At 33.7% G+C, this 19,022-nt stretch overlaps 1 protein-coding gene across 2 annotated transcripts; it reads left to right on the top strand.

The window, feature by feature from the left end:
* The first annotated feature begins 983 nt into the window (after positions 1-983).
* LOC149841123 (F-box/kelch-repeat protein At1g22040-like) lies at positions 984-3,590 on the top strand. 2 transcript variants are annotated; one of them, XM_090003601.1, is made up of 2 exons: positions 984-1,112; positions 1,654-3,590. In XM_090003601.1, exon 2 carries the CDS (start codon positions 1,844-1,846, stop codon positions 3,272-3,274), a length of 1,431 nt encoding a protein of 476 aa, XP_089859727.1. In that variant the 5' UTR covers positions 984-1,112; positions 1,654-1,843; the 3' UTR covers positions 3,275-3,590. The 2 variants fall into 2 exon arrangements, with proteins under 2 accessions (XP_089859727.1, XP_089859728.1); XM_090003602.1 differs by lacking the exon at positions 984-1,112 and adding an exon at positions 1,231-1,434.
* Positions 3,591-19,022: the final 15,432 nt, after the last annotated feature.

Below are 19,022 nucleotides of genomic sequence, written 5' to 3'. Positions count from 1 at the left end.
ATGCTTGAATATTTATGAAGAATATGAGCCTTAAAAAAATCTCATTTATGCATCAAAATCGGATTATTCAAGGGCATGTTCTTATGAAACCAAGCATGGATCGGAGGAGAAAAAGGGAGCCCTCTGCTGTCGAAGGAAGGAAAGGAGGAGAAGGAAGAAGGGAGGAGGGAGGAGTTAACTGTCGGATGGACGGTAGACTGCCTCCCCTCCTGCTATGGCATGATTCAGTGGAATCTTTTCTCGAATTATGATTTTCTTATCTGTAAAGGAGTAACTGTGTGTGTGTTTTAGTTCGTTGAATTGAAAGCATGTCCTGTCTGATATCATGTTTTGTTTTGTGAATTTCATATAGTGTAAAATCGGCATTCTGGGAGAAAAAGAATAAGACTTATAATTGAAAAAAAAAAACTGACATTTTCTTCATATGCTTCATGGAATGTGCATGCTCTAGACTTCTTAAACTGAAAGTGATGAAATATCCAATGTGGCTGTGAAGTTTGTATTCTTTTTTATATTGACATCTTGATAGTTGATGGTGAGGTGAAATTTCTTATCTGGGTAGGTTTATTTATTGGTTTAGAAAATTGCACGTCGAATGATCTGACGACGTTTTACAAATTTAAGGCAGTTCAGACGGATTCTTGTGCAATCCATAATCCAGAGTCCTAGAAAGCTAGAAAGCGCTTTTCATCCCTCTCTCCTGTCCATATTGTCCGCGCCGAGCATAAAACAAACGTCAGACTTCGGAACATAGCATCCGGTCCAAACAAATGTTGAACTTGGTACAGTTATGAGTTATTTTAGTTTTGTTCTATAATTTCATGGACAAGTTATCAAACATGACCTTAGGTTCACTTTTATTTGACCATTGTGAGAAAATTTTAAGAACTAATCAGAGATTTCATAAAAGATTCCGCTAAAAGGTGGAATTTCATGTAAAATGTGGTTCGTAGAAGCAACTTACCTCATTCTCTAATACAGCCTTTTGTTCCTTCCCAGAATAGTAGAATGACATCTTCCACTTTGTCGATCGCCGCATTGGAGAGAGAGAGAGAGAGAGAGATGCAGGAAATTGGGGAGGGGTTTCCCCATCCCCATCCTCAGTGTTTCAGGTAAATTTCCTTTCCCCGCCCTGCCCTCTCCCTACTGGATGCTTCCTCTCCCCACACCAAATTTATAAATTTAGGTCTTTTGGATTCATGGCTCTAGGGTTCTTGGTTTCTTTGTGCCTTCTATGCTTCTTTTGATTATGTGATTTGATGTCTTTCTGATGGTTGATGTTGATTTCTTCATTCTCAGTTTCTTCAATTGATGATTTCTCTCTGTTATTTCGCTTCTGTTTATGAGATTTTTGGGGTAGTGCGTGTTTGGGTTTTGAGGGGGAGTGCTTAATTACGGAGGAAACTTCTTGAGTGTAAAATTGTAGTAATAATGGTAATTTTGTTTTTTCATTTTCTTCCATTTTGTTTTTCTTTGCAGTTAAGAATAGCAACAATTCTGTTGGTGGTGATTTGTGGTTCTTCTGAAACTGATTTGATCATTACTTTTTTCCCTATTATGTAGAGTCTTTCTTTTCTCCTTCCCGGCCGCGTCGGTTTTCTGCTATTTATCACCATCTCTGGAGTTTGATTGTTGATGTTTATTTGTGGGCAGGTGTTATCAAATGGGTGGGATCGAATGAGCACATGTATCCCTACCGTACTACACTTTTGGATTCTTAAAAACTTGATATTTTTTGCTACCAAAGTACCAAATCTTCGATTGATTGATCTGTTTCAGAGATCAGAAGGGTAGTGGTGCAGCTGTTGGAGTGGCGGTCGGATTAAATTGTGAAGTAATTGATATGGGACAATTTTTGAGCTTGGCTGGAAGCAAGAACTCTGCCATGGATTTCTGCATGATGCCTCAGGCAGAGCCGAACAAGAGGCGCAGGGTGTCTTCCGGCGAGATGGATGAGAACCCCAGGCTGATTCCTAGCCTGCCCGATGAGATATCGCTTCAGATTCTTGCGAGGTTGCCTCGTATGTGCTACTTGAGTATGAGATTGGTTTCTCAGAGTTGGAGCGCTGCCCTCACCGGCAATGAAATTTACAGTCTGAGGAAGGAGCTTGGCACCACCGAAGAGTGGTTGTATATACTGACCAAGGTTGATGAGGATAAGCTTTCATGGCATGCCTTGGACCCATTGTCTGGAAAATGGCAAAGGTTGCCTCCCATGCCGGAAGTGAATTATGAAGATGACTCTAAGAAGGTTTTCTCTGGTCTGCGAGCATGGAGCGTTGTGGGTTCTAGCCTGAGGATTGCAGATGTCATCAAAGGATGGCTTGGAAGGAAGGATTCTTTGGAGAAGATGCCCTTTTGCGGTTGTTCAATTGGGGCTGTTGATGGTTGCCTCTACGTGTTGGGTGGGTTCTCACGTGCATCGGCAATGCGATGCGTTTGGCGCTACGATCCATGTGTGAATGCATGGAGTGAAGTGAGTTCGATGATGGTTGGAAGGGCTTACTGTAAGACTGGTCTGTTAAACAACAAGCTTTATGTTGTGGGGGGAGTGAGCAGGGGCAGAGGGGGGCTGACTCCTCTTCAATCTGCTGAAGTTTTTGACCCGAAAACAGAAACTTGGACGCAAGTCCCAAGCATGCCATTTTCTAGAGCTCAGGTGTTGCCAACTGCATTTTTGGCGGACATGCTGAAGCCTATTGCGACTGGAATGACTTCTTATAGGGGAAGGTTATGTGTGCCCCAGAGTTTATACTCTTGGCCTTTCTTTGTGGATGTTGGCGGTGAGATTTTTGATCCAGAAACAAACTCATGGATCGAGATGCCAACTGGAATGGGAGAGGGATGGCCTGCTAGGCAGGCAGGGACTAAATTGAGTGTTGTAGTGGATGGAGAGCTGTATGCATTGGATCCTTCAAGTTCCTTGGACAGTGGCAGGATCAAAATATATGATCACCAAGAGGATGCTTGGAAGGTGGTCTTGGGGAGAGTTCCTGTCCTCGATTTCACTGATTCTGAATCTCCATATTTGCTTGCTGGCTTTCTTGGTAAGCTCCATGTTATCACAAAGGATGCCAACTATGATATTGCTATCCTGCAGGCTGATCTACAGAAGAAGCTCTGTAGTTCATGCTCGTCAACTTCTTCTTCACTATCCAATCCCTCTGATGCTCCAGAGTCATCGCTTGAACCAGGGGCAGAAGTATGGTTAACTGTTGCCAGTAAGAATTTTGGTTCTGCTGAGCTGGTTAGCTGTCAGGTGTTAGATATCTAAGCTATTTCTTTAGCAACATATAACATCTTCTTTTAAAAGAGGGTGTGCAATACCAGATATTTTGGCATTTATAGATTGCATCTCAATGATTAGGAGGTTTGTGTCAAGAACACATAAATGATAAATATGTATTGATAAATGGATAAACGAGTCTTGCGTGTAAGTCCTTTGTTGGGAATCATCATTGATAGGAGATTACCCAGCATTGCTGAAAAATATGTTGCCTTTTCAAAAAGTTTGTAGCTTTATCATCCTAGATGCTATGTATCTTTTTCTGTAAAAATGGCAATGCATATTTATAATCTATTATTTCTCAATTATGAAGATGGTTACCTTGTTTTTGTGCATATGTTTGTGGCTGTTGTTGCATAGGTGTGTGAGACGACTGCTTGTGGCTCGTCCCTTTGTTGTCTGTTCTCTAGAATATCATGGATTTTTCTTTACTTTCTGCTAATATGCAGATCACACATGATAACTATATAGCTTTTTATGACTGTTCAGATTTGCTTGATATCCATGATGTGGCATCTGCATCTGAGATGCGAGAATGTGTGGTTTTAGTAACTTAATGTATGTTCTGAAAGTGCATTTTTGTGAATTCATGCTCAAGTTATTGGACTTGAAAATGACCCTTCAAGTAAATCTCCTTTGAAGTTTTCTTTTTTTAAAGGCAAACTTGGGTTAGGCAGACCCCTACCAGTTATACAACTATACCATTGAACCTGCAATGTCCCAACACAAGGTGACGTGCACTAGCTGCTCCCACCAAACGCGCCCCCCCCCCCCCCCCTGTTGGTAAATTGCTTCACTAAATTTGGAACAAGAACATCTGTGCAATAATATCGTCTTTCTATTTCTTTAAGTAGGCTAAAATTCAATGATTATATTATGATCGAGAAAATCCGGATGGTGGTCCTATGCACCCTTTTCTAGGTGCATACTAAATTTTATCATCATTATGCTGCGAAGATTGTCTGTACTGTCTAGCATGGAAAGCTGGAGAGTGTGGGTTTAGCTATGGATTAACAGTATGTTGTCAATCTAAAATTCTCTGTTTTCAGGCACATGGAAGCAAGTTTTCCTGGTTTTCTGTGAACCATGAAATTCATATGTAAGGTGTGAAACCTACATCCACATATTCTCATTATATGATGAGAAGCCACCCTACTAGAAAAGCAGGTATGGAACCCAGCCATGATAATCTTGGGGCTTGCCTTGGTCGAGTGAGTTTGCGTAATTACGTGTGTTGAATGGTTCCCATAGTCCCTTAATTTGACCAACTCTCATGCTGAACTTTCTTGCAGCGCAGACACAAATATCGGTGGTAATTGGAATTGATTATGACAAATTCATAAAATGTAACATGGCAATAAAATCTTGACAAATTCAGTTTCTCACCCATTTTGAATACATCATGATTTTATTGCATTACGATGCTTATACTTCTAATAATTTTGTTTTTTCTTCTTTTCATATATTTATACTTTTGTTTATTGTTAAATTTATCGCTGTTTCTATTGTTTTTTGGATCAAACAATTTATTTTTTCTAATATATGATTTTTTTTGGTCGATAAAATCTTGGTAATAAGATATGTGAGTATGGTTGGTATTCATTTCTTTTCTGCATTAGGTAAAGCCTATAATCCAGATGAGTTTTACTACTAATGAAAATTGCGTGTCCAACTTGATGTCTATGGTGAGAGCTGATAGGTATGTTGTAATCTTTTTGTTAGTGCATTTCTATTTTTTTCTACAGAAGGATGGTTAGTTATGTCAGCGTCGTATGTAAAAGACAAAGGATATAGTAGATAGGAAGCTGAATTCTTAGTTGTAGAGATCAAGACGTATTACAATTTCTTTTTCTGATTTTTATTTTTCTGGAGAGAACAATTTCTTTTTCTGATTTACGATTTTTTTTTTTGCTGAGAAAATCTTAGTGATGAGATTTGTGATCATGGTTTGTTTTCGTTTTCTTTTCTAATTGATCCTTGCTTATTAATTGAATTATTATTTTCATCTCTCTCATCTTTGTGAAAAAAAAAATTAAAAGAATCTCTTACCTCTTCCAGTAGTAGCACCAAAAGTTTCAAATGGCAGAAAAAAAACATCTTCCAGTATTTCGTTAGAAATTGAATTTTTATTTCTTACGTTTCTTTTCCAAATATAAGCTGAAATGGATAGGCTAAAAACAACTAAAAAGTTTTATGTAAAAAGACTAAAATAGTAAAAAAATATAAATAGGACTGCTTTTGCTTGCATACAGCAAAAAAAGTGCAAGCATCATGATAAAATCATAATATTTTAAACATAAGAACGGTCATGATATTTTCAAAATATGGTGATATTTTGACCGTTTAAAACTGCAGAAAAAATATCATATGATATTTGGTGATATTTTTAGAAAATCTTGCATGTGTACATAAGAAGAAGCAGCAATATGAAGCCTACTACGACTCTTACCTCATCTGGTAGGGCCGACTTGTGAATGTCACTAAGTTGATGGGTGGTGCCCAAGCTGGGTGTACTCTGCAGGGAAGGCCTCAAGGATTTTGATTTTACGGACAAGGGGCCAGCCAATGTGTGGGTGGTGATGAGGAGGGTTTTCCCTTGGATTATCCACAAAAGAGCAGCAATATGAAAGCTGACATTGTGACATTGCGAGTAGGGGTGTCAACGGATTGGGTTTGGTTTGAACTCATGTGAAACCAGACCCATACCTGATTTGAGATGATGGTATCAAGTTAGAACTAGGGTCAAATCCGGCCCACCATAACCTTTCCCGAATCTATAAGGACCTGAACCATACTCGGTAAAATAATATTTTGTCTTTTTTACATTGAAAAATTGCAGATCTTAATATACTAATCTCTCACTCAGGTTCTAATAGGATGTTCTCATTTATCATCAAACCGTGACTCTATAAGGTTTGGTACGGGTCAAACCTGACCCATTGACACCCCTGGTTGGGAAAAAGATAAGCAAGCCCACCAGCTTGAGCAACGCCTCAGTCATGCATTTTTTTAAGCAAGTGCATGTGATTCTATTGAAGTCCTCTGCAACCAAATAGCCGTAACTCCGAAACAGATGCTCCTTGGAGATGACTGTCCAGCCAAGCCAGCAATCTTGGAGAAAAGAATGAAATCTCAATTTCAGCCCTGTATATAAACAGAGATAACCTTTTTGCCATACTTAGGGGACAGAGGACCTTGCAAGTTGCAATCTGCAATAAACAGTTAAGCCATATTTGAGGATAACAGGATCAAATATATCATCATTAGAACATGCAAACATGGTAATCATTGGGTTTAGTAAATCTCAACTGATAGAGGAAAAGGTGTTAAAAAAAAATTAAGTGTGCCACCAAGTACTTTGCTCATCTGGTGGGTGCCACTTGTGAATGTCATCAAGTTAATAAGACTTTAAGAGTTCAAAACCCATGGGGCCGTCCCTTGCTGCAAAGTTGAAGCGTGGCCCACTTACTGTTGGGCAGGAAGGACCTCTAGGGTTTTAGCAACCAGCCGCCTGCCAATGTGTAGTTAATGATGGAGAGTTTTCCCTTGGTCCCATACACAATAAATATATTGTGTATAATGAATTGGTATTGCTTTTCTTAGTGGTGTAACTTGGTCAGGTTGGGTTGAGCCCTATAAAACCCTATTCCGAACCAGGTCTAAAAGTTAGACCCAAACCCAACTCATTCATTTTTAGGTTTGAATTAGGTCATGAGTGGACCTAATTTTAATGGGCTTTAAGATTCCAAACTGAACCTGATTAATTTTGATCCAGGTCCAGGTTTGGGTTGGGGTATGATTGAAAAGTATAGATCCATATGGGTTAACGGGTTTGGTTATATCGGTTCAGGTCTTCAAGGGTTCTTGTCTGAGCTGAGTCTTGTATGATTGGTATTGTAGACCTAGTTGCACCACAGGAAGAATTAAAAATATGTAAATTGATAGCAAACAATAGATTAAGAAACCAAACAAAATGATCATAAAGTGGTACTTTGCTCCCAAGTTTAGCAACAGTTGCACTAGGGGTTGTAGATTCTGTAGAAACCCTCTTCACACACCAACAGTTTTTTTTTTTCGAGAGAGAGAACCACCAAAATTAGGTTAATTCATTCCTTAGCTACTTAAATTTTAAGGAAGTTACCATCAAAAGGAAACTTATAATGAAAATACGAAACCAATTGAAAATAAAATGAGACAAAAATGACATGTTTTCTATCTTACACTTTTTTAAAATCTGCCTGATGTTCGAAATCGCAAATATCCGATATTAAAAGGACCAATTTAACCTTTGCATGAGTGGATTTTATCTAGATATAAGAAATTTCTCTAAAATATGTGCCCAAGTATTGCATTTAAGATAAAAAACAAGAATCCTAAAGGGGTTTTCAGCTTTGACTCAAAACAGAAAAGTTATAGGCCTATGTCTTAGATTTTCAACAACTGTAAAAATGTAGGTTTTTGATGCTGGATCAGAGAGATATAGATATAAAAACAATGATTGTTTTATAGAAAATATGTGAATATGTGATTTTTCTCTTAAATACGTGAATTTCTTCCTAAACTTGTGAATTTCCTCACATATATGTGGTTTTCTTTTCAAATATAAAAATTTCCTCATAAATATGTGAATTTTCTCCTAAATATATAAATTTTCTTCTAAACATGTGATTTTTTTCTTATATATGTGAATTTTCCCCCAAATATGTAATTTTTTTCTAAATATGTGATTTTTCTCTGGAATATATGAATTTCCGCCTAAATGTGTGAGTTTTCTCTCAAATATGTGAATCTCCTCTCAAATATGTAATTTTTTTTCTAAATATTTGAATTTCCTCCTAAATATACGATTTTCCTCACAGATATGCAAATTTTCTCCTAAATATGTAATTTTTCTCTCAAATATGTGAATTTTCTCCTAAACATGTGATTTTTCTTCCAAATATTTAAGAAAAAATCGTATATTTAGGAGAAATTTATATATTTGGGAAAAAATATATATATTTAAAAGGAAATTCACATATTTGAGAGAAATTTTGCATAATTATGAGAAAATATACCTATTTGAAAGCAAAATCATATATTTAAGAGAAAATTTGCACATTTGAAAAAAAAATACTCTATATAGGAGGAAAGTCGTATGTTTAGAAGAAAATTTGCATATTTATAAGGAAATTCACATATTCACATGTGTTTTACAAAATAGTCATTGTTCTTAGATTTGTATATCTTTGATTTGATGTAAAAAATCCGCATTTTTACTGTTCTTGAAAAGCTAAGACAACTGTAACTTTTTTGTTTTGGATCCGAACTGAAAACCCCTCTAGGGGTTCTCATTTTTAAGTTTCAAAATTGTAACAAAAAGCATGTTATGCATACTGAAACAATCAAATAATCTACTTCTACATGACGTTTCTCACAAATTGCTCATCAGATCAAGGTGATATTAGTGGCGTTGGAAAGCTAACACCTTGATATGTCTCTATCCTTTTTGTTGCTTTTTTGGATTTTGGGTGCAAGTGGCTGAAAAATAACATAAAATAATCAGATAGGTACAAATGCACATGTTTATCTCATGTTTTATGAATGTTGTTGATATTGTATCTTAATGTTCATTCATTGTTTTTTAGCAAATCAGGTGTTGTTGAAAAGATATTTTGGTTTAATTTCTTTGTTCTTTTATGTGTTTTTCTTAAATCCTTTATTTTATAGGTTAAAAATTAGTGGCAAAGTCTGTCAGAGATCTTCGATGCAATACTTGGGCACATATTCAGGAGAAAATTCCTATATTTGGTAGAAAATTCACATGTTTGGGAGGAAAATCATATATTTAATTGAAATTTTGCATATTTTTTTGAAAAATCATATATTTAAGAGGAAATTCACATATTTAAGAGGAAAATCACATACTTAAGAGAAAACTTGCATATTTAGGAAAATTTTTACATATTCACATATTTTTTGTAGAACAGACTTTGTTATCAGATCTATATCTCTCAAATCTTATATAAAAATATATATGATTTTATAGTTGTTGGAAAACTGAAACATAAGCTTGTAACTTTTCTGTTTTGAGTCAGAACAGAAAACCCCTCAAGGGTTCCTATTTTTGAGTTCTAAAATCATAACTAAAACATGCTCTATATATTAGAATAACCAAATAATATATCTTTTAGAGGATGTTTCTCTCAAATCGCTCATTGTTAAGACAAAAAAGTTTTACACGATAATTCAAGTACAAGATTTTGATGATGAACAATTGAATTTCAGCTAAGGCAATGAAGAAAGATGAAAAAAATTGAAGAATTTGTTGAAGAATTTGTGAAGACAAGTGTGCAAATGTAAATCTCTTTAAAAGTCTTAAATTCTTGTAAGAGCCTTACATTGATTGCATATCTTACTTGCATTTCACCTAAAAATACTTTAAAAAAACTTTTCTAAAATAACCCTTGGCAAAAATCATTTTAGAAAGCTTTTTACCCACATTTTCAGGTTTATCAATTGACCAATAGACTCATCAGTCAACCGATTTTTTTTGCGCCAGTTTTTCAAAGCAAAATGTCAACTTTCTTATTAGTCAATTGATCGACTCTTAGTCGACTGACTCGAGAGTTTGATTTTTGGAAAGTTTAACAGCAGTTCGACTGAAAATTTTCTTAGTCGACCAGACATAATGTTCGATTTCTGAAAAATTTAGCAGGAGTCGACTGAAAGTTTTTTCAGTCTACTGATGATTTTCATCAATTGACTAACTTTTCTTTAGTCGACTAAGTTTCAAAAATCAGAATTTAAATTTGTTCGGCTAGACACAGTAGTTGACTGACTTTAACTGTCAGTCTGCTAATATTTGATTTCAGTAGACTAATAACTACTCCAATCGACTAATATAATTATTTTCTAAAACTTTTAAAATGTACATCTTTTCAGTTTTTTAAACGATTTGACTGTCCAAAACTGACTTTTTGACACCCTTTTGTACCTCTAATGTATGGAATTCCTCAGCTATATCTACACTCAAAACAATTGAATTGAATTGAATCGAATCGAATTACATTGATTTGAAAGATCAAATTCTTTGTTTTTCACTTCTACTCATTCAAGTATTCGTTTTCTCACTCACTGGGTATTCTCACTCTATTTTTTCACTCTAATTCTTTATGTGAGTTAGTAAAATCATGAGTTGAGTATTTCAGCAACCTTAAAAGCCTATTTCACTCTATTTGCATTCATAAAAAAGGCTCGTAGATTGATTGTAAGTTAGTTATTTCAATTTTTCTGTAAAATGACAAAGTCTCCTTGGTTTAAAAGAAAAGTTTGCTTTCAGCACGATTGTTGTTAAAAGTGGGACCAGTTTTGGTATGTTTGATCTTGTGGTGACACAAGTGTGATAATGGAAATCTCAAGCGGGTTTTACTTGGAGATTTGATGTAGTTTGAAAGACCAAACCAAGATGAAATTCTTAGTCTTCTCAACACAAAGAAGGATGTTCTTCAGTTCGTCTTCCTCTCTTTGACGGAATAAACTATAGCTATTGGAAAGTAAGAATGACAATATTCCTATAATCCATGGATCTTGAAATTTGGAGAGTCGTTTCAGAAAAGTATCAAGCACCATCAACTGATTTCAGCCTATGGATTGATGAAGCAAAGAAGACTGCTTCACTCAACGCCAAAGTTATGAATGCACTATATTGTGTCATTGACAAAGTAAAGTTCAATCGTATCTCTCAATGTTCTACTGTAAATAAAATTTGACATACTCTTCTCGTGACTCATGAATATACGTTAAAGGTAAAAGAATCTAAAATTGTCTCTTTAGTATATAAATTTGAGTTATTTAAAATGAAGCAAAATGAGTCAATTTCTGACATGATAACTAGAATGACTGATATTACTAATACTCTCAAATCCCTTGGAAAAAAATATTCGCAAGTGAATTTAGTTAGAAAAGTTATGAGGTGTTTAACTCCTGAATGGGAGAGAAAGACTACAGCAATAGAGGAAGCCAATGATTTAAACACCTTTTCTCTTGAACATTTAGTTGGTAATTTAATGACATATGAAGTTCAACTTCAAGATACTCAAGGAGAATAATAAAAAAAGAAATCTCTTGCATTCAAAGTCACTTCAGACTCTGAAGATTCATATGAAGATGAAGATATTGCCCTTATCACTATGCAATTCAAAAGATTCATCAAAAAGGAAAGATTTCAAAGAAAGGTGAAGAAAATTGAACCATTAAATCATGATGAAGTCAAGTGTTTCAACTGTAAAAAGGCTGGACATATCAAAAAAGATTATTCTCTTCTCAAAATCAAGCCTAAGGACCAATTCAAGAAGAAAAAGGCATTTCAAGCAAGTTAGGATGAAAGTGACTCTTCTTCCGATGAAGAATCAAATAAAGAAGTCGCCAACATATGCTTTGTAATACAACAAGACTCGGTAAGTCAATTTGATTATGATGACTTATTAGAAGCTTTTAATGATTTATATGCTAAATTTAAGAGTCTAAGTTCTAAAAATAAAGAGTTAAAAATAGAACATTTGACTCTTGACTCTAAGAACAATTTATTATTTCAAGAGATGGAAGATCTCAAGAACGAAAACTTTTCTCAAGCATCTAAGGTAAAAGAAATTGGCATTAGAATCAATGTCTTACAATAAGAGATATCTAGTTTGAAAGAAAAATCTAATGATCTTCTCTCTATAGTGACTAAGTTCACTAATGGTCAAAATAATTAGATAACAAAATAGATGCTCGGTTAACAAAATAGTGACTAAGAAAAACTTCTTGGTTCTCAAAGATGTTCGGTTAATAAAACTGAATTGGATATAGTTTCTTTGATACTCAAAATAGACCAAACTATGTGGTAAAGAATCAAAGTCAAAATTCTCAATCATTGGTTCAAAGAACTCAATTTTCTAGACATATATATTATGGTAGAAACATATCACATCATGGTACTTCTAATGCATATAAGACTAGACATGATTATTCATCTTATCATTCTAGAAATGTTAAATCATTTTATGATAGAAAAAGTAATTATTCTCAAAGAAAACCAAAATCCAAATGGATTTGGGTTCCTAAGACTAACTCTCATGGACCCGAATATAAAAAGGGGTTAAATGCTTTGTCTTTCAATTTTGTTGTAGGTACATAAAATAAGAAATAAGTGGATCTTGGACAGTTGTTGTTTCAAACATATGACTGGAAGGCCGAAGTTATTTTTCACCTTTCAAAGTAAGGATAAAGGAATCATCACCTTTGGTGATAATAGTAAGAGAAAAGTAATCGGTATTGGTAATTCAAAATTTCCTTTGATAGAAAATATTCTTTTAGTAGATGGATTAATGCATAATTTGTTATCTATTAGTCAATTATGTAACAAAGGTTTTCTCATTTTTTTTTAACTTGATTTATGCTTAATTTTTGATTCTTGTTCTAAAAAGATCATCTTTAAAGGAAAAAGAAAGAGCAATGTATATGAATTTTATCTTGATGAATTACTCACCTTCAATGAAAAATGTCTTTTTGCTTCAAATGAAATTCAATAATTATAATACAAGAGACTTGGGCATGTTAACTTCAAATTAATTTCTAAGTTATCCAAGAATGATCTTATTAGAGGCCTATCTAGAATATCATATAAAAAGATTCATTTATGTGATGTTTTCCAAATGGGTAAACAAATCAAGAGTTCTTTCAAAGCAAAAGATATAGTTTCAACAAATCATCCTCTCAAACTTTTACATTTAGATCTATTTGGACCATCTAGAATTCAAAGTTTAAATGATAGTAAATATGCTTTTGTTATAGTAGATGATTATTCTCGTTTTACTTGAGCGATTTTTCTGAAAAGCAAAAATGATGCTTTTTTTGAATTTTCTAAACTTCGTAGAAGAATTACAAATGAAAAAACTACTTCTATTATTACTATTTGTAGTGATCATGGAGGAGAATTTGAAAATGAATCTTTTCTAAAGTTCTATGATTTACATGGAATTTCTCACAACTTTTTTTTCCTAGAACAGCTCCCCAAAATGGAGTTGTTGAAAGAAAGAATAGAACATTGCAAGAACCATACTTCAAGATAAAAATTTACCAAAATAATTTTGGGCTGAAGCAGTAAATACAACATGTTATATTTTAAATTGTGTTCTTATTCGACCATTTTTACATAAAAGATGTTTTGAATTGTATTATGATCATAAACTAAAGATCTCATATTTCAAAAAAAATTGGTAGTAAATGCTTCTTGTTAAATATAAAAGATAATCTTGATAAGTTTGATTCAAAATCAGACGAAGCAATATTTCTTAGATATTCTTTTAGAAGCAAAACTTATCATGTTTTCAATAAAAGAACTTCTTGCATTGAAGTATCTTTACATATTGTATTTGATGAGAATTGTGAGCAGATTGTACCTCTAAGCGAAGGAGAAGAAGTCATACCTCAAGGAGAACCTTTGATAGAAAGTGTTTCACAAGAAAACATTCCTCAAAATCTTTCACTGGTTTGAAAAGAACTTCTTAATCATCCACATAAGCAAATTATTGGAGAAATAAAGAGTGGTGTCTAAAGTAGAAGGCAATTGAAAGAATATATTACAAATTTTGCTTTCATATCAAAAATAGAACCAAAGAATATCAATGTAGCTTGTGATGATAAATTTTGGCTTTTGACCATGTCTAAAGAACTTAACCAATTCACTCAGAATGATGTATGGGATCTAGTTGATAGACCAAAGGATCATCTAGTGATTGGAATGAGATGGTTCTTTCAGAACAAGCTGGACGAGAACGGTGAAGTCATTCCAAACAAAGCAAGGCTATTTGCACAAGGCTATAACCAAGAAGAAGGCATAGATTTTGATGAAACCTTTGCACCAGTGGCTTGATTGGAGTCAATTCGAATGATGTTTGTTTTTGCTAGCTACATAAATTTTAAGTTATACAAAATTTTTGTTAAGAGTGTATTTTTAAATGGATACATCTATGAAGAAGTTTATGTAGAACAACCCCCACACTTTGAAGATGAGAAATATCCAGAAAGAGTCTACAAATTAAAAAGAGCTTTGTACGGACTAAAACAAGCACCAAGTGCATGATATGAAAGACTACGAAGTTTTCTAGAAAAAATTGGTTTTTTCATGGGTCGGGTAGACTTTACACTATTTATTAAAAATATAAAATCAGATATTCTTATTGTGCAAATTTATGTTGATGATATAATATTTGGTTCTACTAATGATTCTCTTTGCAAAAATTTTGCTAAAGCTATGCAGGAAGAGTTTGAAATGAGCTTGATGGGCGAATTGAACTACTTTCTTGGACTTCAAAAAAAGCAAACTGAAGAAGGAATCTTCATCAGCCAAGCCAAGTATACAAAAGAACTTCTTAAAAGATTTGACATGGACTCTTCTAAATCAAGAAGAAATCCAATGAGCACAATTACCTCTCTTGACAAAGATGAAAACGGTAAAACTATAAATACTAAGCTCTGTAGAGGTATGATTGGATATCTATTATACTTAACTGCTAGTCAACCTGATATAATATTTAGTGTTTGTATGTGTGCTAGATTTTAAGCTAATTTAAAGGAATCTCACTTAATTGTTGTAAAACAAATTCTTCGATACTTGAAAGATACCTCAAACTTTGGTTTATTTTACCCAAAATCATTTTCCTTCGATTTAGTTTCATATAGTGATGCAAATTTTGTTGGAAGCAAATCGGATCGCAAGAGTACTAGTGAAACTTGACACTTCTTAGAACATTCCTTAGTCTCTTGGTTTAATAAAAAGAAGAATTCAGTATCACACTCAATTACTGAAGTGGAATATATAGTGGCTAGTTTAGTATGTTCACAAGTACTATGGATAAAGCAAACATTAAGAGATTTTGGTTTGAATTATTCCATAACAACAATTTATTGTGATAATACTAGTGCTATAAATCTTTCAAAAAATCATGTACAACACTCAAAAACTAAGCATATTGAAGTGAGACATCATTTTTTATGAGATCATGTTTTAAAAGGTAATATTTCTTTAAATTTTATACCCACAAATGCACAACATGCCAACATCTTTACTAAACCACTCAAAACGAAGATTTTATGAGAATTAAAAGAGAACTAGTCATTTGTTTATTATTAGACTTATAATTTGTTTTTGAAATCTTTGTTTTACTTAAAAAAATTCAAAACTGAACTTTTTAGTCGAGTGACATTTGATGATTAGTCGACTGGTAGTTGGTTATTTAAAAAAAAAAACAGAATCGATAACTTACTTGTTTTAAAAACAAAGGACAGTCGACCCTTTTTCTTTCAAAATCCTCCATCGTGTTTCTCTCTCTCTCTCTCTCTCTCTCTCTCTCTCTCTCTCTCTCTCTCTCTCTCTCTCTCTCCTCTACAGTAACCACCCTTTTCCCCTCTTTTTTAAAAACCCTCGATGAATCGGCATCCCTCTTCCACTCGTCGAATGACGACAACATCTGCAGCGTCGAACGTCGCCACTGCAATGTCGAATTTCTCACAGCATCCCGTCCTTCACTGCGACAACGCCATCTTTGACAGGTTCCAGTTTCTTTGTCCCTTTCTTGATGACGATGTCTCGTCAGAAAACCATCTCCGGACATGCTTCTCCTTCCTCATCCACACCCACAACCAAGGCTCAACATGGATTCTCTCTTAACCTTCTTCAAAATCCTCTTTTGTATGATAGGTTTGGATCTATATCTACCCTTTTGATTTTACTTGGTCGAAATGTTCTTTTTCATATCTATAAACAATATAATCTCAAGGCATTATTTACACGGATTTTACATCTTTTTTATGCTTCTTCCGATTGTGATTATTATCCTTCATTGATCCATTTATTTTACACAAATTTGCAAATAGATCACAATACCAGTTTTCTTTTCTCTCTCGTTAGAGATGTTGAAATCGAATTTGATTGCAAATTTCTTGAAATGATTCTTAATTCTTCTGACACTCATTTTAATTCAATTGAACTTGAGGATAAAAAGATTTTCGACCAAATACTACTTTTAGGTGCTCCTCATTGTCCTCCTTTTCAAAATACTAATCTTCAAAATCGCGCACGAATTGCACAAAGAATTCTTGCTCACAATGTTCTTCCAAAGACAGGATATTTTGATTATTTTTCTACTGCTCTATATGTCTTATTTGGAAATATATTTGGAAATATATTTGGAAATTGGGCACATGTCTTCTTTACTACTTTATGGAAGCAAAAACTTTTTCTTCCATATGGCTTAATCCTTACTCGAATCTTTAAATATTTCAAAGTACCTCTGGATACTGAAAAGTTTGTTACTCAAAAGGAAATCTTTGATGAAACTATTCTTAAACGCATAAAACTTTCCTATCTAGTACCTTCATCCTCTGGATCTCCTATATCTCTTGAACCATCACCATCTCATATATTGCCTCCATCTCAAGGCAAAAGGAAGAGATTCACTACTAAAAAAGATGGTGAAATTTTGAAACGCATTGAAGCCTTGGAACTTCAACAACATATATTTCGCGAAGATGTTACTCAACAACTTTCATCTATTCAGTCTCATGTAGCTGAAATCAAGGAGATGCTCAAGCAACACTTCTCTTGAACTCTGTTTATTGATATTGCTTTGATAACATTTTTGGGTTATAATATTTTGAACTTGTTTCTGTAATTTTTTTATATACTTTGACTTCATCTACTCTTTTTTATCATGACAAAGGGGGAGAAAAACACTGAACGTGTTTGATATTATGCTAACTTCTTATGTTTTGACAACATATTGATAAGGGGAGTAAGTTTAAGTTTTCTATATGTTTATCAATGCTCTATCTGTGACTAGTTTGTCATCATAAAAAGGGGAAAGATTGTTAAGACAAGGAAGTTGTACAATATAATTTAAGTATAATATTTTGATGATGAACAATTGGAACAACTAAATTTCAGCTAAGGCAATGAAGAAAGATGAAAAGAATTGAAGAATTAGTTGAAGAATCTGTAAAGATAAGTGTGCAAATGTAAATCTCTTTAAAAGTCTTAAATTCTTGTAAGAGCCTTACTTTGATTGCATATCTTACTTGCATTTCACCTAAAAATACTTAAGAAAAACTTTTCTAAAATAACCCTTGGCAAAAATCATTTTAGAAAGTTTTTTACCCACATTTTCAGGTTTATCAATTGACCAATAGACTCATCAGTCAACCGATTTTTTTGTGCCAATTTTTCAAAGCAAAATGTCAACTTTCTTATTAGCCAATTGATCGACTCTTAGTCGATTGACTCGAGAGTTTGATTTTTGGAAAGTTTAACAGCAGTTCGCCTGAAAATTTTCTTAGTCAACCAAACAGAATGTTCGATTTCTGAAAAATTTAGCAGGAGTCGACTGAAAGTTTTTTCAGTCTATTGATGATTTTCATCAATTGACTAACTTTTCTTTAGTCGACTAAGTTTCAAAAATCAGAATTTAAATTTGTTCGGCTAGACACAGTAGTTGACTGACTTTAACTGTCAGTCTGCTAATATTTTATTTCAGTCGACTAATAATTATTCCAGTCGACTAATATAGTCATTTTCTGAAACTTTTAAAAGGTGCATCTTTTCAATTTTTCAAACAATTTGATTATTCAAAATTGACTATTTTGACACCCTTTCGTACCTCTAATGTATAAAATTTCTCAGCTATAAATAAGAGTGTGATCTACACTTAAAACAATTGAATTGAATCGAATTACATTGATTTGAAAAATCAAATTCTTTGTTTTTCACTCCTACTCATTCAAGTATTTATTTTCTCACTCACTGGGTATTCTCACTCTATTTTTTTTACTCTAATTCTTTTTGTGAGTTAGTGAAATTGTAAGTTGAGTATTTCAGCAGCCTTAGAAGCTTATTCTACTCCATTTGCATTCATAAGAAAGGCTCGTAGGTTGATTATTTCAATTTTTCTGTAAAAAAATAGTCTCCTTAGTTTAAAAAAGAAATTTGCTTTCAGCAGAATTGTTGCTGAAAGTGGGACCAATTTTGGTATGTTTGATCTTGTAGTGATACAAGTATGATAGTGGAAATCTCAAGCGGGTTTTGCTTGGGGACTGGATGTAGGTCTGGAAGACCGAACCAGGATAAAATTCATGTGTTTTTTGTCTATGATTGCTTTGCAGTATTCAAATTCCTTCAAATTTTAAAGACGAAGATTAAAAACACTATTCACCCCCCCCCCCCCTCTAGTGCTCGTTGCATCGATCCTACAACACTTTCACTCATCAAAGTAAGGTGATCTTGGTGGCGTTGAAAAATAATGCCCTGATCTATCTTTGTCTATTTTATTATTTTTTTGATTTTTAACACAAGTGACTAAAAATAGCATAGAATAATCAGAATAGGTACAATCATACATTTTTTTTCTCCTATTTTACGAAAGTTGTTGGGGTTGTATCTCAGTGCATGTTCATCATTTTTTAGTGAATCAAGTGTCATTGAAAATATATTTATGTCTTGTTTCTTTGTTTTTTTTATGTTTTTATGGAATTCTTCATTTTCTAGCTCAAAAATTAGTAGTCATAGATTTTGAATGCAATACTTGGGCACATATTTGGGAGAAAAGTCACTTATGTGAAGGTTTAAATGGTCTTTTAATGTTAGCCACTTACAGTTTTAGACATGGAGCAGATTTTTGAAATTATAGGGTTTTTTGAAAATTATAGTACGATTATTTTC

This window comes from Nuphar pumila, chromosome 4 (assembly GCF_984573655.1).
Source record: "Nuphar pumila chromosome 4, dmNupPumi1.hap1.1, whole genome shotgun sequence".
NCBI classification, from domain to species: domain Eukaryota; kingdom Viridiplantae; phylum Streptophyta; class Magnoliopsida; order Nymphaeales; family Nymphaeaceae; genus Nuphar; species Nuphar pumila.
Note: the sequence above shows the minus strand (reverse complement) of the source record. Positions and strands in the feature narration are given on the sequence as shown.